Source organism: Rhinolophus ferrumequinum, chromosome X, assembly GCF_004115265.2.
Source record: "Rhinolophus ferrumequinum isolate MPI-CBG mRhiFer1 chromosome X, mRhiFer1_v1.p, whole genome shotgun sequence".
NCBI classification, from domain to species: domain Eukaryota; kingdom Metazoa; phylum Chordata; class Mammalia; order Chiroptera; family Rhinolophidae; genus Rhinolophus; species Rhinolophus ferrumequinum.
In genome coordinates, this window is record NC_046284.1 from 82,148,196 (window position 1) to 82,171,753 (window position 23,558).

The 23,558-nt window shown below is 35.5% G+C and overlaps 1 protein-coding gene across 16 annotated transcripts in view; it reads left to right on the forward strand.

The window, feature by feature from the left end:
* The window catches only part of HUWE1 (HECT, UBA and WWE domain containing E3 ubiquitin protein ligase 1), a 162,948-nt gene that overhangs the window by 37,297 nt on the left and 102,093 nt on the right, over window positions 1-23,558 (forward strand). For 14 of the 16 annotated variants that reach the window (XM_033108784.1, XM_033108844.1, XM_033108835.1 and 11 more), the window contains 5 exons: window positions 19,742-19,804; window positions 21,601-21,678; window positions 22,547-22,594; window positions 22,678-22,746; window positions 23,366-23,465. In XM_033108784.1, the coding sequence (XP_032964675.1) occupies window positions 19,742-19,804; window positions 21,601-21,678; window positions 22,547-22,594; window positions 22,678-22,746; window positions 23,366-23,465 (358 nt within the window). The remainder of the gene's footprint in view (window positions 1-19,741; window positions 19,805-21,600; window positions 21,679-22,546; window positions 22,595-22,677; window positions 22,747-23,365; window positions 23,466-23,558) is intronic. The other 2 variants (XM_033108863.1, XM_033108873.1) reach the window with 1 other exon arrangement.

The following is a 23,558-nucleotide window of genomic DNA, read 5'->3' on the forward strand; positions in this document are numbered from 1 at the left end:
ATGTATATACAGACATACCACCTTTTTAAAAAACATTGTAAATATTGTCTCTTGATATTAAGAAAATGCAAGACGGTTCAACATTGGATCCCTAAGTAACAGTTAAAGGAAAAAAGAAGCTGTATCTCACTAGAGGATTCAAAAGCATTTGATAAAATTCAGCACATTAACAAAAACTAGTGTAAACCCTTAGGAAGCTAGGAAAATAAACTCTAAATTTATAAATTATCTACCAGAAGTCATAGAAGAACTGAAGCATTTGCATTGAATTCAAAAGTCACATAAAAATGCCACCTATTACTTTTGCCACTTAAATTTGTAAAAGAGGTCCTAACCAATATAAGAGAAAAGAAAGAAATGAAGGATATACATTAAAAGAAAAAACTTATTTATAGCTGATGGAATTGAGACTCTTGGATTTTTGGGGCGACGATATAAAATTATTAGAACTAATGAAAGTACAGTGAAGTATCCAAGTAAATGATTAATGTACAGAAACAAATAGCTCCTTCTTACATTAGTAATAACCAGTTAGAAAGTGATCAGAAAAAAGGCCATATTCACAGTAACGGCGAGTGTCTTTAACATAAGCTACATTGGGTAAAAGTATAAATTTAAGAGAAGATAATGTAGAAAAATATAGTGTGATCTGATGAGGAAGGAATTCTTAAAAATCCTAAAGCATAAAATACACGGTGAAAATTTGGATTTTATAATCAGAATTAAGGTTTCTTTTTCAGTGAAAAACATCACAGTTCAGTGCTACTCTTAAGATGCTTACATTGGAATGTAAGTCAGCACACTGCTTTATTCATCAATAAGAATACCAATTGAACAGCGTTCAATTGAACTTACTAATGTGGTTAAATACCATTCTGCTGCAAACTCATTTTGTCATGGACCAATAACACGTCTGAACAATTGATGGAACCAGTGGCTGGTCTATGGACAACATTAAGCAACACTGCCAGAGACAAAAGTTAGCGGACTGGTGATAGATTGAGAGATGTTTAGCAGTGTTTAAAACTAATAAGGACTTAGTGTAGAATATCCAAGGAGTTCTTCCAAATCAAGGATAAACAGACACAGGATATGAATAGACGATTCACAGACCAGGGAATTTGGCACGTGAATAGCGTAGATGCTCAGACTCACTAGTAATTAGAGAAATACAAAAAAACGAGATACAGCTCTATAAAGCTGTATCTCATTAGCAGGAATTAGAAAACTGTATAATTGTAAATGCTAGCAGGTATGCAGGGCTATAGACACGCTTATGCATTGCTGATAGGTGTGTAGACTGGTACTCCTGGGTATTATCCCAAAGATGATATACCCTGTTATTCCATAAGTTAACATCTGTGGGAATATTGATTGCATCATTGTGGTAGGGAGAAGTTGGAGGCAATGTAGGTGTCCATTATTTGTAGATTGGGTAAGTAAAATGTGCAGGCATACTATGGACCAAATGATACACATAGCAACATAAATGGCTTTTAAAAATAGTGGTGGGGGAGTTTTAAAAATGTTTATTGCTCAGTCCCATTTCTAAAACTTAAAAATGTACACACAGATCAAAACAATAGTTTTGAGAAAACAAAAAGAATAGATAGCAGAAATTAAAAGAGTTGCCTTTGTCGGGGAGAAAGGAATCTGAATGGCAATAATGGAGCAGATGATTTATATAAATAGGCAAAAGAACATAAACCTAACCAGCAGTATTTAAGATCTGTTAGAACAAAACTAAATCTTTACTTACAGATTTAAAAGATGTCTAAATTTAACAGAGACAGATATCATTTTTATGCATGGGAAAATTCAGTAGTATAGTAGGGGCTCTTTGGTGAAATTAGGGCTAACAGTTGGTAGGTTAATTATTTTTAAAATCTTGTTAAAGCAGGAACTTTTTTTAAAACGTGATTAATACATACATTTTTACAAAACTGAAACATAAATGTCAATTCCCTTATCTGTCTTTCTAATGTAAGACCAAGGATTTGACTTGGAGTAAGAAATAGTCTGTTAACCTTGCTTATACATACTACAACTACAACCATGTTTCCCTGAAAATAAGACCTAGCCGCACAATCAGCTCTAATGTGTCTTTTGTAGCGAAAATTAATTAAGAGCCGGTCTTATTTTACTATAAGACCAGGTGTATAGTATAATATAATATAAGACCCGGTCTTATATTAATTTTTGCTGCAAAAGACGCATTAGAGCTGATTGTCTGGCTAGGTCTTATTTTCAGGGAAACACGGAATCTGTGATTTCTTTAAAGTGGAGCAACAATGTAAAGACTTTAGTTTGTAAAGGAACCTGAATAAAGAGTTACCCCAAATCTCTTTTCCCTAATTTGACAATATTTTTATTTTAGCATCTTGCCTGTTAGTCTCTACAAAATATTCAACTTCAAGTTTGTCATTGTTTTACATAGTATTTAAAATCACATAATTATAATACATACAACTGACATAAATGAGTTTGGGGACAAACACACCTGCCTTGGTACATACAGATAACTGGTGGGAGCAAAAGAGTGCCCTCAACAGGCTGCTGCATCAGTCAGTATGTCTTAGAGAAGGCATGGAGAATGCAGTTAATCTGTCAAATTGGTTAAGTGGAGAACTGTTAATAGCATCAACTGGAAAGCGGAAATGCACAAAAATAGCTGAGAAAACAAAAGAATCAGGTCATTTGCTGTACCCGATAAAATACAAAACCATAGTAATTTTAAGTTTTTTAATTGGCACAGGAATAGACAAATGCTGAATGAAATAGTAAGCCCCATGCTGCTTAAGATCAAAACAGTGGGACAATTGGCTGTTTGATGGGGAAATGTTTACATCATTTCACACCATTCACATAAATCTTAGAAACATATTTAGAGGTAAATACAGGCAACTTTTAACATCTTTCATGAGGAAACATTTCCTAAGAAAGTCAAGAAACCTAGAAGCCATTTTTAAAACTGACAGATCTTATCATGTGAAAATATTAAAACTGTATAAGATAGTTATAAATAAAAGACGGATGACTTAAATTGGAAAAATATTTGCAATATATACAATAAAGGAATAATGTAATATGTAAACAGCTCTACAAATCAACAAAAATGTAAGGATCCAAGTAGAAAAATGTGCAAAAGCATATAAGATAAACAATTCATAGAAGAATACAAAATATTTCTTTCAAATTGGCCACTAAAACATGAAAAGGTTGCACTAGGAATACACAGGGGAAATGCACATTAAAGCAAGATCATTTTTAACTCTGAGATTGGCAATAATATCTAGTATTGGCTAGGCTGTGGGATAATAGGTAGTTACATACTTGGTGTATAAATGCCCTTTTGTGGGGTCACTTGGCGGCACTTTTTCATTTAAAAATGTGTTCATTTTTATTTCACCCAGTACTTCTATTTTAAGGAAATTATGTTCACATCTGCATAGAAATGTATGTATAAGTATTCTCATCGCACCATTGTTTGGAAAAAGTTTGAAACATCATAATTAACATGGCATAAGCCTAAGTTATTTATGACCCTGAAAGATATCAATGAAAAGGTCTCTTATCAAGAAAAGCTAGTTAAGATCCTCATGGTTTTTCAAAAATCCAAAAGTAAAACTATATTAATAAAGTCCAGAAAGTTACATATTGAATTGTAAACTTAGAGAAAGAGAATTGAATTGGGGGCAAAGAAGATGGGTGAGTTTCACTTTTTTATTCTCTACTTTGAATATTTTATAGCTATAGTATAAGAATTGGTAAAGACTCTTTGCAGATACATTTTTAGTGACTTGTTTGTATGTACTGTTTTGTAATTACTTGCTGATTTAATAGCAATTTATATGTAACCCCCTTATCTGAGGCTAGGAATTATTTTATGTATATAACTTTATTAATATATTGAGAATTCTTTTTAGTGTTTAATTTAAAATTTTTTTTTTCAATTGTTAAAATTGAATATTTTAGTTTAAGGTGCTACTGCATAGTGGTTAGACATTTATATAACTTACGAAGTGATTCCCCGATAAGTTTTGTACCCACCTGACACCATACATAGTTATTAACAATATTATTGACTAGATTCCCTAAGCTGTACTTTACATCCCCATGACTATTTTGTAACTGCCAATTTGTACTTCTTAATCCTTCACCTTTTTCCACCCAGTCTCTTAACCCCCTTCCCATGTGGCAACCATCAGTTTGTTCTCTGTGTCTATGAGTTTGTTTCTGTTTTGTCTGTTGGTTTATTTTGTTTTGTAAATTCTACACATAAGTGAAATATGGTATTTTTCTTTGACTTATTTCACTTAGCATAGTATCCTAGGTCTATCCATGTTATTGCAAATGGTGGGATTTTATTCTTGTTTATGGCTGAGTAATATTCCATTGTATATATGTACCACCTCTTCTTTATCCATTTATCTTTTTATTGGACCATGTAATCCATTTATGTTTAAATAATTATTGATAGGTATGTAGGTTGATGGTTGCTTAAGTTTGAACACATTCTAAAGTCACTACCATTTTTACTCCACCCTCCATGTTTGTTTTTGTCATTACTTTTTACTTCTTTTGTGCATGTGTGTTTATGTGTATTCCTTAATTTACTTTCGTAATTACACATGATCTTCCTACTTTTGCCTTTTAACCTTTCTACTAGCTTTAGTATTAGTTGATCCACTGCTTTTATTATGTGTTTGCCTTTGTCAGTGAGATAAGTTCTTTTTAAACAGGTACTTGGAATCATGGGCTTTTACTAAATTTACAGTAAGAAAAATTAATTACAATGTCCTGAATATTCCCCATACATGATTCTGTTAAGTCTTGTCACCAGCTCTGTCACCTTCACCCCAATTCAATCATTACAGATTTTTTTCTTTAACATTTTAAAGGAAATGTTAATTTTTTTCATAATTATTACAATATTATTGACTGTATTCCCATGACTGTTTCTACAACTGGCAATTTGTTCTGAGTTTGTTTCCGTTTTGTTTCTTCATTTGTTTTGTAGATTCCACATGTAAGTGAAATCATGGTATTTGTCTTTCTCTGTCTGACTTACTTAACTTAGCATAATACTCAGAGTCGGAATTCTTACAACCATTTTACAGATGAAGAGTATGAGATTAAGCAAGGTGAAGTGATTTCCTTAAAATTCTCACAATTAGGAGGTGATAGAACTGGGGTTTGAAACCTAATCTATTTGCTTTTTCGGGTTATATCCTTTGTTTTTTTAATTAAAGTTTATTGGGGTGACAATTGTTAGTAAAGTTGCATAGGTTTCAGGTGTACAATTCTGTAATGCATCATCTATATACCGTGTTTCCCTGAAAATAAGACCTAGCCGGGCAATCAGGTCTAATGTGTTTTTTGGAGCAAAAATTAATATAAGACCTGGTCTTATTTTACTATAAGAACGGGTCTTAATGTAGTATAATATAATATAATACCTGCTCTTATTTTACTATGATATAAAACCGGGTCTTATATAAGTCTTATATTAATATCTGCTCCAAAAGACACAGTAGAGCTGATTGTCCGGCTAGGTCTTATTTTCGGGGAAACACGGTATCACATTGTGTGTTCACCACCCAGAGTCAGTTCTCCTTCCATCACCATATATTTGATCCCTTTTACCCTAATCTACCACCCCCTTTCCCCCATAACCTTTTCAAGAGCTGTGCTATATTAGGGTTTTGAGATTTCACAACAAGCTTTATAAATGTTTAGGGATGGAAGAGCACTCTAGAGTTAATCTGGTACTGTGTATAGAGCCACAGCAGCACCTATCAATCAATATCTCATCAAATCATAGAACCCTAGGTTGGTTGTCACACACTGACATTTCATACTTAACTAAATTATGTGTTCTGACCCTTTAGAATGTAAAAGTTAAGATACAGGCTCTAGTGTTACATGGCACACATATACAAAGTGTGGAATGTTTCTTTTGCTATTGTTTTGGTAGATCAGGATTATCATGTTCTTTTCTTCCCTTGGATCATTCTATCACCGGGAAGGATTGCTTAAATGATTGCTATTATCTTCCTTTTTATTTTGGATTCCTTTTAACTTCGACAGATATACTTTTCTTTGTTCTGAATTGGACTAACGTAAAGACTATAGATTAAGATTGATTTCTATTTTTGGACACTTTAGAATGACAGGTGCAGTTCATTGCTGGTTTTGCTAATATGTTATGTGTTTGATGCTTTGCTATTACAAATAAAATAATCTTACAGGTACAGGTTTTTGAGGGTTAGATATAATATGCTAAGTGTTCAGCAGCTGCCGTTACTAATAACCCCCATTAAAAATGTTAAAAATTCATTTTTCTTAAAATGTAAAATTTCTATCAAAATATAACTTGTGGATGTGGGTTTCTTTCCCCTACAGCTTCCTTTTGATATGTAACTCCAGTTCTAATAATAGTAGTCTTGATAGACATTTTGGTTCGTGTCTTGATTACTTAGCCCAGTTCCTGAATCTGAATTGCTTTCGTTGTCTCTGCCGTGTGCAACAAACACATACATTCGCTTACATGTGGTTAAGAATCTGGGTTTAGGAGTCCATCTTAGTTCTATCAACAGATCAAATTAATCTGAGCCTATTTATCTGTAAATTGGGGGTTATGATATTTACTTTATCTTTTTAGGATTAAATTAAATGGGGTCATAAATAACACACCTAGGTTTAATGCTGATCTTGTCAAAAGTACTTAATACATAGGAGCTATCATTAAAGATGGTTGAATACATAAATTACATGATACTCTTATATTTGCTTTCTTTTAAAACTGTATGTATACACACACCCCCACACGTTTTCACATGATTTTTTTGGTGAAGTCTCTTTCCTCTTGGGTCAGCCTTCCACAACCTAAAATGTATCCTTTCGTATGTTTTGGGTTTTTTTTTTTTAAGATTTTATTGGGGAAGGGGAACAGGACTTTATTGGGGAATAGTGTATATACTTCCAGGACTTTTTTCCAAGTCAAGTTGTTGTCCTTTCAATCTTAGTTGTGGAGGGTGACGTTCAGCTTCAAGTTGTTGTCCTTTCAGTCTTAGTTGTGGAGGGTGCAGCTCAGCTCTAGGCCCAGTTGCCGTTGTTAGTTGCAGTGGGCGCAGCCCACCATCCCTTGTGGGAGTTGAGGAATCGAACCGGCAACCTTGTGGTTGAGAGGACACGCTCCAACCAACTGAGCCATCCCGTGAGGCAGCTCAGCTCAAGGTGCTGTGTTCAATCTTAGTTGCAGGGGGCGCTGCCCGCCATCCCTTGCGGGACTCGAGAAATTGAACTGGCAACCTTGTGGTTGACCAACAACTGAGCCATCCGGGAGGCAGCTCAGCTCAAGGTGCCGTGTTCAATCTTAGTTGCAGGGGGCGCGGCCCACTGTTCCTTGCAGGACTCGAGGAATTGAACTGGCAATCTTGTGGTTGAGAGCCCACTGGCCCATGTGGGAATCGAACCGGCAGCCTTCGGAGTTAGGAGCACGGAGCTCTAACCGCCTGAGCCACCGGGCCGGCCCTCGTATGTATTTTTAATCCACATTATAATGACGTGTTTTGGGTATTTTTGTCATAAATTGCAAAGGCAGGATACTTTTGCATCTCGATTTTCTTATTTAATACTTTATTTTAAAAAAATCACTTGTATAGCTATAAATCATTTTTAGTGGCTATATAAATTATGTTCCATAATTTATTCAACTATTTCCCAGCTAACGCATATTCATTTTTTCCTATTATAAACACTGATTGCTTCATTAAGCAATCTTGTATATATGCCCTTACTTACTAGTAACTTTTGAATCTATGATCGAGTCCCAGAAATCTTTGTTACTTTACTTGGCACTTTCCTGATTTGTAGTGAATTTGAGCATCTTTTCATGTTTGACCATTAAGATTTGTTCTTAGGAGTTGTCTGTTCATATCTTTTGCCCATTTTTCTATTGGTTTAGTGTTTTTGTACTATAAAAACTATATTGGAGATATTAGCCCTTTGTCATCTATTAGAAGTCTTTTTTTCCCTAAATCTTTGTTTTCTTTATTGCATTTGTATAGTAGTGTTTTCAAAAATGGTTCAGAAAAAAATACTGGATGGCTTTTAGAAAGTATTGAATAATCGTGTTTTAGTCTTTGTGAAAAAGTAACTTTGTATGTGGTGTCTTTTCTCATGGTAGTTTTTTAGTGACTCAGTTAACCCAGTGATGTGGGCTGATTGTGAATATAAATAGTAATTAGTGAACTACAAATGTAGGGGGTTGTTATCCAGGAAGACTTGTTAAATCAGTTAAAAGCCAGTTGATTGGTTTTTGTGAAGGTCTAGTACACAGGTTCTCAAAGTTGAGATGCACCAGTCACTTTATTAAAACATAGATTGATCTCCCTCCCTTGCTCACACCCCTTTCCCCCTTCCAGTTTCTGATTCACTAAGCCTCCGGCAGGGCCTGGTAATGCACATTGCTAATAAGTTTCCAGGAGATACTAAGGCTGCTAGTCCAGGTACCACACTTTGAGAACCATTGGTCTAGTCTGTCCTATTGGGTAAAGTTAGAAAGTTGTAAATTTTTATAGTTCCATCTCAAAGAGCACCAGGCATTTTTCCTGATGTCTGAACACTTAGTAATTCTTTAGCAAATCCCATCTAGTTAGGTGGTGTTAAATATGCCTCTGTGGCATGGTTGATACAATAGTTGTTTATTGGGTATCTACTTAATTGCCAGGATCATAAAGTAACACTACACAGGGTAGATAGAAACAATAGACTCAAAAGTTACATTATTTTGTGGAAAAGCTAATGGACTTTCAGCACCTGATAAAGTATGAAATGTAATTATCTGCTTATCTTAGACATTGGAGTTGCTTGAGCATGGTTTTTATTCCAAGCATGGGTGTCAGCCTGAGACCTAGCTCCTAAATCCACACCCAAACCTTCCAGTTAACATCACTCAAGAAGTATGTGCCCAACCCTGTGCTGGACTTAGTATAAAACATGTTCTTTTCTTTAAAAAGTTCACATAGGTGAGATAGTAGATTATGTACATAATAAAAAGAACAAAGAACGAGTTATTCTGAGTAGTACTGACTATTAAGTACTCTAGAATCTTAAACATTCCATAGATTTATCTTGTTGGCTGCAAAACAAACTTTTCTTCATATATGATATATGTTCAGTATTTAAAATTTTAGAAATGTGTATGTACATAATCGTGTGTACTCTTAGCAATATGGTACACTTTTCTTAGTCTTTATTTATGCATGTTTCTTTACATAGCTGAACCCATATGGTATATGTAATTTTATATCCTATTTTACTTATCATACTTAACATTAGTGTTTTCCCATATTAACTGTACATAATTTTGTAAGAAATGTTTCTTTATATTTAACATAATGGTAATATCTCATAAATGTCACAACATCACACGCTTTCATGAATCAAGTTTGGCTTGACATGATCTTTTAATAAGGACCCCAGTTTACTAGAACTTTCTAATCATTGGTGCTTGATTTTTATTAGATCACAAAAGATGGAAAGAGATTTTGTGGTGACAATAATAGTAAACGTATTTTAAAACAATGGTGACAACAGAAGAAACAAAAGGAAAATAGTTGTGAAGATGTACAGCCTTTCAAGTTTATTCCGCCGTGCAAATTCAGGTCCTTGTTTTTTTACCTGTCTCTGCTATGTGGCATAAGATGTTTATACCCTTTATCCTCATGGTTTTCAGCAAATTCCATGTTTCTTCACTGGAAGTCCTGGGAATAGCCAAGAAAGTATTGAACATGTAAGGAGGAAATACTTTTCCTACTACGTAGGCATTAAACCTTTTTAATAAAGCTATAGGAATTAAAGTAGTGTGATAATAACAGTGCAATTGACCAATTGTTTCCAGAAACAGATATAACACATAAGAAGTAAACTTACTCTAAAGGTGGCATTTCAGGTTAGTAGAAAAAGGATAAATTATTAAATAAATGATATTATAACAACTGGCTAGCTATTTGTGAGGCAATTAAAGTAGATCCTACCTCATCAAAGTAAAATGAAGATGTATTAAAAAGTTGAATGTTAAAATCATGAAGCTTAAAGCATTGAAAAAGTCTACATGTTTTATGTTTAGGGTGGGCAAGGTCTTTTCAGGAATGAAACTCATCAAAGAAGAAATTAATATTAAAATATAATTTTATACCTTCTGTATGTGTATGTGAATATCTTAAACAATCAAATTATGTCATCATGTAATTATCTCAGTTTATGTAACATTTCTCACATTGTTTGGGTTATTTCCAATATTTTCTGCTATAAATAATGCTACAGCGAATAATACATTAATATTAGGTCATATTTAACAACAGATGTGTTTTGGTTGTTGTTGTTGGGGAATATTGGGGAACAGTGTTTTTTTTCCCTGGGCCCATCAGCTCTATGTCAAATCATCCTTTTCAATCTGGAATCGAACTGGTGACCTTGGTGTTATGAGTGCTGTGCTCTAACCACTGAGCCAACTGGTTGTCCCCAAGATGTTTTTTTAATTAAGTTCTTAATGAATGTTGTGCCTTAAACTTTACAAATTTTGGTCTCAGTTCATCTTCAGAAAGATGCTACAAGCATCATTTTCTCAATTTTAAAGTAAAGATCAAAGAAATCAAGTAACTTTTTCCAAGAATCATTGAAGATGAACATAACAGCCAGCTGTCTTAAATCTTTCCTTTTTCACTGGTTCCTCCTATTTAAATGTTTATTTAGAAAGAAAAAGCAAGAACATATTTTTTTTTTCTTGGTCAGTCTAGGTAAAAGTTTTGTTGACTTCTCAAAGAACTAAATTTGGTTTAGTTGAGTTTCTTTTTTTTTTCTGTTTTCTGTTTCATTTGTCTCTGCGTTAAATTTTGTTATTTCCTTCTTTCTGTTTGGGTTGAGCTTGCTCTTCTTTTTCTAGTTCCTTAAGGTGGAAGGTTAGGTTACCGATTTGAGATCTTTTTTAATATAAGCAATTAAAGTTCTGAATTTCCCTCCAAGCACTGCTTTCAGTGTATCCCCTAAGTTTTAGTATGTTGTATTCTCATTTTCATTGTCCTCAAGGAATTTCCTAATTTTCTCTTGTGATTTCTTCTTTTACCAATTAATAGTGTTGTTTAATTTCCACATAATTTGTGAAATTTCCAGATTTCCTTCTATTTATAGATTTCTGATTTCTTTCCATTGTCATTGGAGAAGATACTTTATATGATTTTATTCTTTCTTAATTTCTTGTTTGTTTTGTGGCCTAAACATATGGTCTATCTGTGCGAATGTTTTGCATGTACTTGAGAAAAGTGTGTATTCTACTGTTGTTAGGTAGATTGTTCTGTATATATCTGCTAGATTAGTTGATTTAATATTCAAGTCTTCTATTGTTTTCTTTCTCTAGTTATCAATGTTTAATGTTTGCTCTGTGGATTACAACTAACAATTAATGAAAAGTGAGTTCAATTTAATACCAACATAGTGTTAATAGTAGACAAAAACTTTGCTTCTATTTAGCTCTGTTCCCCCCTACATACACACTTTGTGTTTGTTTTTGCCACAGATTACATCTTTATACATTGTGTGCCCATCAGCATAGATTTATCGTTAGTACTTTATGTACTTGTCTTTTAAAATACACAGAAAAAAGAGTTACAAACCAAAAATACATTAATACTGACTTTTATATTTACCTCTATAGTGTTCTCTATTTCTTCATATGGAGTCAAGTTACTGTCTCATGCACTGTCATTTCAGCCTGAAGGAGTCCCTTTTACATTTCTTCTGGCAGGTCTACTAGCAACAAGCTCTCTCAGCTTGTCTCTGAGAATGTCTTGATTTCTCCTACATTTTTGAAGGATAATTGTGCCAGATACAGAATTCTTGATTGTCAGTTTTTGTGTTTTTTTTTTTAATTAAAGTTTATTGGGGTGACAGTGGTTAGTAAAGTTATATAGGTTTCAAGTGTACGTAGTACATTATCTGTATATCACATTGTGTGTTCACCACCCAGAGTCAGTTCTCCTTCCATCACCAGGCAGTTCTTTTCTTTTAACACTTTGAATATATCTTCCCACTGCATTTTGGCCTCCATGGTGGTTTCTGAAGAGAAAGCTGATTATCTTGTGGAGGAACCCTTGTATACAGCAAGTCACTTTTCCTGCTTTCAAGGTTTTCTCTTTGTATTGGCCTTTGACAATTTGATTATAATGTGTATTTCTATGAGTCTCTGTAGATTTATCCTATTGGAGTTCATTGAGCTTCTTGGATTTGTAAATTCGTGTCTTTTGTCAAATCTCAGACGTTTTTGGCCCTTATTTCCTTAAATAATCTCTGCCCCTTTTTCTCTCTCCTCTTCTTCTGGGATTCCCATTATGCACATGTTAGAATATTGATGTAATCTCACAAATCTCTATCTTTTTTTTTCCCCCACTCTTCAGACTAGATAATCTCAACTGACTTATCTTCAGATTCATTGAGTCTTCTTTTTTTCCCCATCTTTCAGTAATTGTTTTCAAATAAACTTTTCTCCAAATTTTTATGAAAGTTATACATGTTCAGTGTTGAAAATTAATACAGAAAATTGTGAAGAATAAAATAACAGTAATCCTCAACCACCACTATATAGAGCAGAATAACTGTTAACACTGTGTTTCAAGGGCTGCTCCACCCCCCACCTATGGTGAATTCTTAAAAATGTTTTTAAAGATTGGACAGTAGTCTTGACTTTCAATCCACCTTCCTGGTCCTCTTGAGTCTCCATAGCTGCCCTCTCTATGTCTTCTTCTCTGGTGCCTCCTCCTCTGCTTCTAGCTCAGGACACCACCCCAGGCTCTCTTTCATCCAGCTACATTCTGCGTAGGTGTTCTCATCCAATTTCATGCTTTTAAGGACCTCTAGCTCCCCAAATTTTACCTGTTTTCTTTGAACCTCAAACTCGTGTACTTACTGCCTTCTCTAAACCTCTACTGAATGTCTAACAGACACCTCAATTGTAACATGTACAAAATCAAACTTGATCTCACCTCCCACTTTTACCCCCAGGCCCAGTCCATTTCAGGTACCTGGCCCCCTTGGCATTCCTGGACAGCGCCAAGCACACTCTTGCTGCCTTTACAGAGCTATGTCTTCACTTGTCTCTACGGCTTGCTCCCTCATGCCTTTTAAGTCTTAAGTGTCACTATCTCAGTGAGGTCTTCCCTACCATCCAATTTTGATATTGGAACACCCTCCACACTCCCTGTCACCCTTTATGCTTTATTTTTCTGTGCAGCACATATTAACATCTGATGGTCTATATATTTAATTAGATTCATTCTTCTCCCTGCGTACATCTGTTGAACCACTCTAGTGAATTTTTCATTGCTGTTACTGTGCCTTTCAGCTCCAGAATTTGTATTTGCTTTTTTATGGCCTCTAACTTTTTATTGATATTCTTTATTTGATAAGACATCATTCTCATGGGTCCTTTAGTTCTTTGTATATGATTTCTTTTAGCTCTTTTAGTTTATGTAAAAGAGTTGATTTAAAGTTTTTACCTAGTAAGTGCAGTGTCTGGACTTTTCTCAGGAACAGATTCTATTAATTTATTTTTTCCAGCTTTATTGAGTTATAATTGACATGACATTGTGTAAGTTTAAGGTGTACAACATGATGATTTGTTACATTTATATATTGTGAAGTGATTGCCACAGTAGCATTAATTAACACCTCCATCACCTCATAATTACCATTTCCTTTTTGTGGTGAGAACATTTAAGATTTACTCTTGTAGCAACTTTGAAGTGTATAATAAAGTACTGTTAACTATAGTTACCATGCTGTACATTAGATCTTCAGATCTTATTCATTTTATAACTGGAAGTTTGTACCCTTTGACCAACATCTCACCATTTCCCCCACCCCCAGCCACTGGCAACTACCATTCTACTCTGTTTCTATGAGTTTAACATTTTCAGATTCCACATAAGATACGCAGTAATTGTCTTTATCTGACATATTTCACTTACTGAGGTTCATCCTCAAGGTTCATCCATGTTGTTACAAAAAGGTGGGATTTCCTTCTTTCTCATGGCTGAATAATAATCCATTGTATATATACACCACATCTTTTTGTCCGTTCATCCATAGACAAACACTTAAGTTGTTTCCATACCTTGGCTAGTGTGAATAATGTTGCAGTGAATATAGGCGTGTGTATTTTTCTTTGGTGTCCTGATTTCATTTCCGTTAGATATATACCCAGAACTGGATCATTGCTGAATCATATAGTAGATCTATTTTAATTTTTTGAGGCACCTCCATTCTGTTTTTTGTAGTAGCTGTACCAATTTACGTTCCCACCAACAGTGAACAAGGGTTCCCTTTTCTCCAAACTTTCACCAATATTTGTTATCTCATTTTGATATTAGCCATTCTAACAGGTGTGAGATGATACCTCATTGTGGTTATGATTTGCATTTCCCTGATAATTAGTGATATTGAGTACCATTTCATGTACCTTGGCCATTTGTATGTCTTCTTTGGAAAATGTCTATTCAGTTCCAGTTACTCAGTGCATTTTTAATCAGGCTTTTGTTGTTGTTGTTATTCAGTCATGTGAGTTGTTTATATATTTTGGATTTTATCAAAGAGTTTGCAAATATTTTCTCCTCCATAGGTTGCCTTTTCATTTTGTTGATTTTTATTTTTCTGTGCAGACGCTTTTTTGTTTGATGTATGTAGTGACATTTATTTTTGCCTTTGTTGCTTATGCTTTTGGTGCCCTATCCAAAAAATTGTTACCAAGACTAACCATGTTTTCTTATAGGAGTTTTAGTTTTGGGTCTTATCTTGAAGTCTTTAATCCACTTCAATTTTGTATTTTTGAGTGATGTAAGATAGGGGTCCAATTTCGTTTTTCTGCATATAGTTATCCAGTTTTCCCAGCACTATGTATCAAAGAGACTATGCTTTCCTCATTGGATATTCTTGGTTCCCTTTCAAATATTAGTTGACCATATATAGAGGGTGCTAAAAAATGTGTACACATTTTAAGAAAGGAAAACTATTAGAATTGTAATACTCAATATATACCGATAACAAAGGATGAATACAAGTCACGTTTGACTTCCGTAATTACAAGAGGTGCGCAAAGTGGTTACCATCAGCGTCCAGACACTTCTGATTATGTCAAACTATTGCTTGAGCAACGTTGACCAATGTGTCCACTTGTATACATTTTTTTGGCACCCCTGGTACCTAAGGGTTTATTTCTGGGCTCTGGATTCTGTTCCATTGGTCTGTGTGTCTGTTTTTATGCCAATACCATATTTATGCCGATACTCTTGCTTTGTAACAATGTTTGAAATCAGGAAGTGTGATACCTACCTCTAGCTTTCTTCTTTCTCAAGATTGCTTTCTATTTTTGTGGAAAATGTCATTGGAATTTTGATAGTGAGCACGTTGAATCTGTAGTTATGGATGGTGTGGACATTTTAACAATATTAATTCTTCCAGTTCATAAATACTGGATATCTGTCCTTTGGCTTGTGTCTTCTTTAATTTCTTTCATTAGTGTTTTACAGTTTATTTCTTTTTCACATAGCTTATTGTTAGTATATAGAAATACGACGATTTCTGTATGTTGATTTTTGTATCCTGCAATTTCACTGATTTTATTCATTCTAGCAATTTTTTGGTGGAGTCTTTAGGGTTTTCTATACAAGATCATATCATTTGCAGACCGTTTTACGTACTCCTTTCCTCATTGGATGCCTTTTATTTCTTTTTCTTGCCTAATTACTCTGGCTAGGACTTCCAGTACTATGTTGAATAGGAATGGTAAGAGTGGGCACCCATGTCTTGTTCCTGATCTTAGAGGGAAAGCTTTTAACCTTTCACTGTTGAGTATGATGTTAGCTGTAGGCTTGTCATATGTGGCCTTTATTCTATTGATGTTGTATGTTCTTTTACACCCCAATTTTTGAGTTTTTATCATGAAAGGATGTTGAATTTTATCAGATGCTTTTTTTATGTATCTGTTGAGATGATCATATGATTTTTGTCTTTCATTGTGTTAATGTGATGTATCCCATATTTTTTTATGTATCCCATTTATTGTTTATGTGAAACCATCCTTGCACCCATCCTTGCACATACCCACTTAATCATGGTGTGTGATTCTTTAAATGTGCCGTTCAATTTGCTAGTATTTTGATGATGTTTGTTTATTTGCATTTTATGTTCTTTAAGTATATTGTCCTGTAGTTTTCTTGTAGTGTCCTTATCTGGCTTTGGTATCAAAGTAATTCTGGCCTCATAAAATGAATTTGAAATTATTCCATCTTCAATTTTTTGGTAAGAACTTGAGAAGGACTGGTATTAATCTTTAATGTTTGGTGGAATTCACCAGGAAAACCATCTGGTCCTGCACTTTTCTTTGTTGGGTGTGTTTTGTTTACTGATTCAATCCCCTTACTTGTTTTTGGTCTGTTCATTGTTCATATTTTCTATTTCTTTATGATGCAGTCTGCATAGGTTATCTTTCTAGGAATTTATCTAGTTCTTCTTGGTTAACCAATTTGTTGGCTTTTTGTTATCCAATGTGTGGGCTATTTGTTCGTAGTTGTCCCTTATCCTTTGTATCTCTGTGGTATCAGTTGTAACATCTCTTTTCTCTATTTATTTATTCAAGTCTTCACTCTTATTTCCTTAGTCTAGCTAAAAATTCCTCTTATTTTATCTCCTCCCCCCCCAAAAAAAAAACAGCAGCTGTTATTTTCATTGATCTTTTCTATTTTTGTATGGTCTCTTTCATTTATTTCTGTTCTGATCTTTGTTATTTCTTTCCTTCTAAATTTGGGCTTAGTTTGTTCTTTTTCTAGTTACTTGAGGTATAAAGTTAGTTTATTTGAGATCGTTCTTGTTTCTTAACATGGGCATTTATCCGTATAAAATTCCCTTTTAGAACTGCTTTTGGTGCATCCCATAGTTTGAATATGTTGGATTTCCATTTTCATTTGTCTCAAGATGGTTTTTAAGTTCCCTTTGGATTTCTTCTTTTGATCCATTGTTGTTCAGGAGTATATTGTTTAATTTACAAATGTTTGTGAATTTTTCAGTTTTTCTCCTGTTACTGATTTTTAGTTTTATATCATTGTGGTCAGCAAAGATACTCAGTGTATTTTGTTCTTCCTAAATTCACTAAGACTTGTTTTGGGACCTATCATATAATGTATCCAGGGGAATGTTCCATGTGGGTTTGACTGGAGTATGTATTCTGCTGCTGTTGGATGAAATGTTCTGTATATGCCTGGTAGGGCCATTGGTTTAAAGTATAGTTCAAGTCCAACATTCCCTTACTGATTTTCTATTGGGTCGATTTATCTATTGTTGAAAGTAGGTGTTAACATCCACTATTACTGTATTGTCTATTTCTCCCTTCAGATCTGTTAGTATCTGCTTAATATATTTAGATGCTCCAATGTTGGGTGCATACATATTTACATTTGTTATATCCTTGTGATGAATTGACCCCTTTATCATTATATAATGGTGTTCTTTGTTGTTACAGCTGTTGAGTGAAAATCTGTTTTGTCTGATACAAGTGTAGGTGCTTCTACCTGCATAGAATATCATTTTCCATCCCTTCACTTTGAGTCTATGTAGCCTTAAAGCGGAAATGATTCTCTTGTAGGCAGCATATAGTTGGGTCTTGTTTTTATGCATCCAGCCACTCTGTGCCTTTTGATTGGAAAATCAGTCCATCTACATTTAGAGTAATTATTGATAGGGAAGGACTTAGTAGTAACGCCATCATATTAACAGTTTCCTGGTTGTTTTATATTTCCCTTGTCCCTTCTTCCTCTCTTGCTGCTTTCCTTTGTGAATTGATGGTTTTCCATAGTAATATGCTTTGCCTCTCTTTATCTTTTGTGTATCTAATCTAGGTTTTTGCTTTCTGGTTACCATGAGCCTTACATAGAACATCCTATAGATACAAGTTTATTTTAAACTGATAACAACATTGATTGCGTACAAAACTCTACCCTCTTTCTTCCCCTCAACCCAAGTCTATTTTCTTTCTGGTGTTACAATTTACTTATTTTTATATTGTGGATTCATTAACATTATGTTAGCTCTTTGTTATTTTTAATACTTTTATCTTTTAACCCTTATTACCCGTGGGTGATTGTTTAAGACAGTGTTCTCCTGGGGCTCTCCAACAGCTGCTGAAAGTGGCTTCAGCTGGTTCACAGGCCACTGCAGAGTCCACAGCTGGGACTGAACTCTATATGCCTTGACACCCTGGATCTTTTGGCATGTTGGGCTGGTTCCAGCTTACACAAAGGCACTTTTGTCTGTGATGGATGCCAAATTGTTGTGGTAGGAGGAGCAAGAGATATCTTAGTTAGCTATCTTGCTGATGTCACTCCTCATGTTGCTATTTGTGTTTCATAGTGTCTTCTATCTTTGCATGCCTCATGATCTTTTTGTTAAATAATGGACATTTTTAATATAATGTGGTAACTATGGAAATGAGATTCTCACCCCTCCCCAGGATTTGTTGTTATGGTTTGTTGTTTGTTTAGACTTTTCCGAACCAATTTCGTGATCCTTTTTTTTGTGTGGTCATTGATGTGTCTGTTCTGTTAGCTTAATGGTCAGCTAGTGATTTGCCTTAAACTCCTAGGACCAAAAAAACCAACTCCCAGTCTTTGTAGGTGGGTTCTGTGTATATTTTGGTGTCTTCAATGTCAGTACTCAGCATCTTCAATAGTCAACTAGAAGTTTACAACTCTGCCTTAGCCTTCACTTCTGGCTCATGCAGAGCCTGATCGTCTCCAGAGGTGTGTGAACTTGGACCTTCTCAGATCTTTTCTGAGAATGTGTCCAGCCTTGGCCATCCAGATTCCCAGGAATATGTGGAGCTTTTCAAAGCCCCTATTCCCCAAAGCATTACACTCCCCAGCCTTTCTTCCCAAGCTTTTCAGTTTATTATTTATTGCAATTGTGTATCTTGTCCCAGAGGACAGGGACTAATGCGTTTACTCTTGAATGTTTTCCGCAAAAGCCCAATTCATCCTTGAAAGAATGCCAAATTAAGAGAAAAATGATTGTTAGCTCAAATGCTGTTTGAAGATGAAAGCTATTTATTAAACAAGATCGTATGGCTGGAGTTTTGGCTTTGGAAGCCAATAATAGTGTACAGTTGAGCCATTCTCCCACATTACCTTAGGGGCTAGTACTTGTTAATGAGTTTTTAGACTTTCTGGTGGCAGAAGTAGAGTAGTGGTGAGCAATGCAGAATCTGCTGCTTTGCAACTTAGTTCATGTGAAAAAGTGAGGAACTAGAGAGCATGTGATTCCACCCTAGCGAGGGAGGTGAGCAGGCTGAGCGTGGAAGGCAGACTGCAGCACTGAAGGCCTGGTGGGACAAGACTCACCTGTCGACAAGCATAACAGCAAGCATGTAGAATTCAGTCGCTTGCAACAGCTGCTTATGTTCTCCCCCAGTAACATTCTTATAGAACAGTAAAATTGATCTCATTGGAGAAATTACCTTTAGGCTGACCATCTTGCCTTGCGTCTTAAGTCCTTGCTCCTATTTGCTCCCTCTTTTCATTTAACTGTCACATTGTATGTCTTCTTAACACTGCTCCAAGCAGCCACATATTCTTAAATATTTTGTACACAGGACTACCTTAAGCACTGTTTAACACTGTCTTTTTCCTTTTCCAAGAGCTGGGGTGGAAAGGAGAATGGCTTTGGACTTGCAGAATGTTGCAGAGACTTGCATATGATGGTAAGTAACTCTTTGGGATATGGGTGTCTTTTGGCAGAGCTGTTTGTGATCTCTTTTTGAGCCTTAATTTACAGTGAATATATGGTATATAAAGTTGTCGCTGCACATTAGGACCTTGAAGGAACCTAAGATCATTTGAGACATAGTATGCCTGATCTAGAAATGCTTGGGCCCTCCGTGTGCTGGCAGTAAAGAACCTCAGAAGCACAGTATATGTTCATACCCAGCTCTTGAGTAGGAAGCCGCATTGGGTGAATCAGTTTGAAAGTGATGAAAAGTCCCAGAAAGTACATTTTCTTGCATTCTGTCACTGAAACTATCAGAACTCTGGGCAGTCTGGCATTATTTAAGAATGGCTGCTTGAAGAACAGTTCTGCCATTAGGGTTATTAAGAACTTAACATGTTCTGTGTGCTTTCCATGCCCTGCTCGTACCTTTCACCCATGCTTAGATTATGAGCTCCCCTCTGCTTTGATGTGTTACTATGGAACCACAAGGCACAATTGGATTTGTTAGAACAACTCTGTGCCAAGAAGCAACTGTGTTTTTCAGCAGATACACTTCTTTTTTCAGTTTGTCATGTATATGACAAATGGCTGTGATGAAATGTAGTGAATTCATTTTAGCAAGCATTTTTGCCCCGTGAGAATGACTCTTTTTCTGGTCACATAAAACTACAATTTAGAACAAATTACTTTCCCATCTTAGCTGGTATATTTTATTAAGTGTGCATTATGTGAATGGATATTGGATAATATGGGAGGTGAGTGTTTTCTGTTTAATAAAGCTACATGAATCTTAAAGGGTATTTAGTTTGGAATTCTTATTTTTTGTCTTAACGTTTAGTTTGTTAATTCCGAGCCTCCTCATATATATATATGAAGCTTGTTCTTTGCCCCTTGTGCGAAACACTATTATACACTCTGCTGGGATTGCATGATGTGTATTTCCCATTTTGGTCCCAATCTGTGTTAAGAAATCACACATCTTTCTATTTATTGGTGTTTGGCATGTTATGGGACTTTGAAAAATATGATGTGTACTTTAAAAGGAAGTAATACATACACATGTTAAAAAATTTTAGGAGTATAAAGCGGTGCACAATAAGTCTACATCCCCAGATGCAATCACTGCTGCTGGTTTCTTTCAAGGCTGTGTTTTAATGGGCGTGCTGTTGCGATCTTACTTTGTTTTTCATGTTGCTTTTCTAGAGTTAAAGAGGATTTGTTGTTGGGGTCTGGTTTATATTGATTTGGTATCTGCCTGTGCATAAAAGTAGTTGGATATCATGAGAAGTGATGTAGAATGGTATGGAAGGGAGTATGTGAAGAGTTATGAAGGTACACCCATGAGGCATGGTTTGAATAAAATATTTCAAAATGCGATGATACACACTAAGGTTTCCATAAGAATGTTTTTTTCCATTCTCGAGCTGGTGCCTAGACCCTTATATTTGTCTTCCATCCTTTCTTGGGTTCTTACTCATTACTGCTTGGCAGACTTGCCCCTCTTTTCCCTCTTGAGAATAGCTACAGTCCAAATTGATTTCTTGAAAGAAAGGGCAACTTGGTAACTTACAAGTAAGAAATATGAAAGCTTTTGGAGCTGTGGGCGCCATCCTCCTGATTCTGTCTTGTTACATAAGACGCCTGAGCTGTGCTAAGACAAGAAATGAATGCACTGTAGCTGCTGGCTGCATTGCTCATTCTGCTGCCATGAGTTGCACAAGTGGCTAGGACTTTGAGGGAAGATTGGGAGAAGATGGTATCTGATTCTTTCATGTGCTTTATACACAGAAATACCCACCCAGTGCAACTACACTACACTTTGAATTCTATGCAGACCCTGGGGCCGAGGTCAAAATCGAGAAAAGGGTGAGTCTCAATCAGACTTGTTCTGATAGAGTCTGTGATCTGCTGTAACTGGGGTTGACTTTTCTAGAACTCCTCAGTTAAATGAGGGAATGGTTTTGAGCTACATTGCTGCCTTCCCAAGCTAAATACACTTAATAGTTTCTCAGGAATAAGTGTTCATTGTATGCCCAGCTCTGATAGGTTTGGGTCTCATGTTGGAGCTGCCAAAAGCAGGACTCCCTATATGGGGCACTGCTGTTAACTTGTATATTTTTCTCAGTCTCAGTTCCAACATGCAGTGTAATACTCTAGATAGTGATAGCTCTACTTTCTCTATTTAAGCCAGCCTGCAAGAAGTCTATATATTACTTAACAGGGTCCTGCTTCAAATTATCTGGTCATTCCTTATTCTTTGAGGAGATACTGAAATTCAGTTTGGTTTAGAAGTGGCCTAGTGAATAAGATCTTTTTCTTCTGCCTACAATATATAATAATAAAAATAAACTTTCTAGATTAATGGCGCCTTGAAAACAGCTCTGATGCATATTTAAAGAGAAACCATTTTCATGGATTCAGTCTTTGCTATGAAATACAGAGGCTGTGGGGATAAAGACAATGAAGATTTTTAAAGGACCAGGAAGAATATGAAATGTTTCTGACTGTGCATTATATTTTGATACTACTGGTTTCGAAGAAGCTTTCCTGAGAATATTCTGTATATAAAATGGGTATTTTGGGGGACTCAAAAGTTACATTGATTTTAAGAGCATTTAGTCAGTCTTCACCCTAGGGTGCCGTCTTGGTTTTCAGACAGCTCTCGCAGTCCTGTGGCAGGGGAGGCTAAGGTGTACAGTGACCCCTAACAACTCTCCTGTCTTTTTAATTTCAGACAACTAGCAACACACTACATTATATTCACATAGAGCAACTTGACAAGGTAAGCGGAATCTTTGACTATTGACTGTTTCCTTTACATTTGGTACAATTTTTGTTCCTAACTGATTTTTTTTTCTAATGTAGATTTCAGAAAGCCCTTCTGAAATTATGGAGTCTCTTACCAAAATGTACAGCATTCCTAAGGATAAGCAGGTATGATATGTCCTAAAAATATCTAAAGGGTGTAATTGTTATTCATGTAGATGAATGACGTGTACTGTGCTGGGAGACACCATAGCAGAAAGAATGGAGTTAGACCACGGGCAAATTAGTTAACAAACTCTGGGAGCCTTAGTTTCCTCATCTTTTATGAGGTCAACACTTTACTGACTTCCTAGGTTCGTGTGAGAGTTTGAGGAAAACATAAGCTGCCTTACTCAGCTTGAGTATCTAGTAAGTGATAGTAGCTCAATACTTTGGATACCAAAGAAGAAAACATTTAGTTGCGTTATGTTTTTCTTCTCATTGTGATGGTGATCAGGTATTTAATTTGGTTAGTAACAATCGTAACTCTCGCGAAATGTCTCCAGTTTGTGCCTATCAGTAGAGTAATAGTTCTTGGCTTCTGTTGGGATATTAGGATACTGTGTCCCTCTGTTTTCTCATTCCCATTTTGTCAGCTAACCTCAGAGTGGAACTGTGCTGTTTGATACCTTAACAAATAGCAACAGTAAACCATTTTACCAAGGAGCTCCACAGGTACAATTTAGCCCTCAGAAAGTACAGTCACTTTTTCCATTGATTTCCTAATTTAGGTCTTATGTCTCTACAGATGCTGTTATTTACACACATACGGCTAGCCCATGGCTTTTCTAATCACAGGAAGCGATTGCAAGCTGTTCAGGCCAGGCTGCATGCAATATCGATATTAGGTAAGACAACAACACTCTATAACAGGCCCTGATAGGCAATTTAGACTTGATTTCCTTTGAACTTCACATGTCTTTGTTGCTATGAGGCTTATT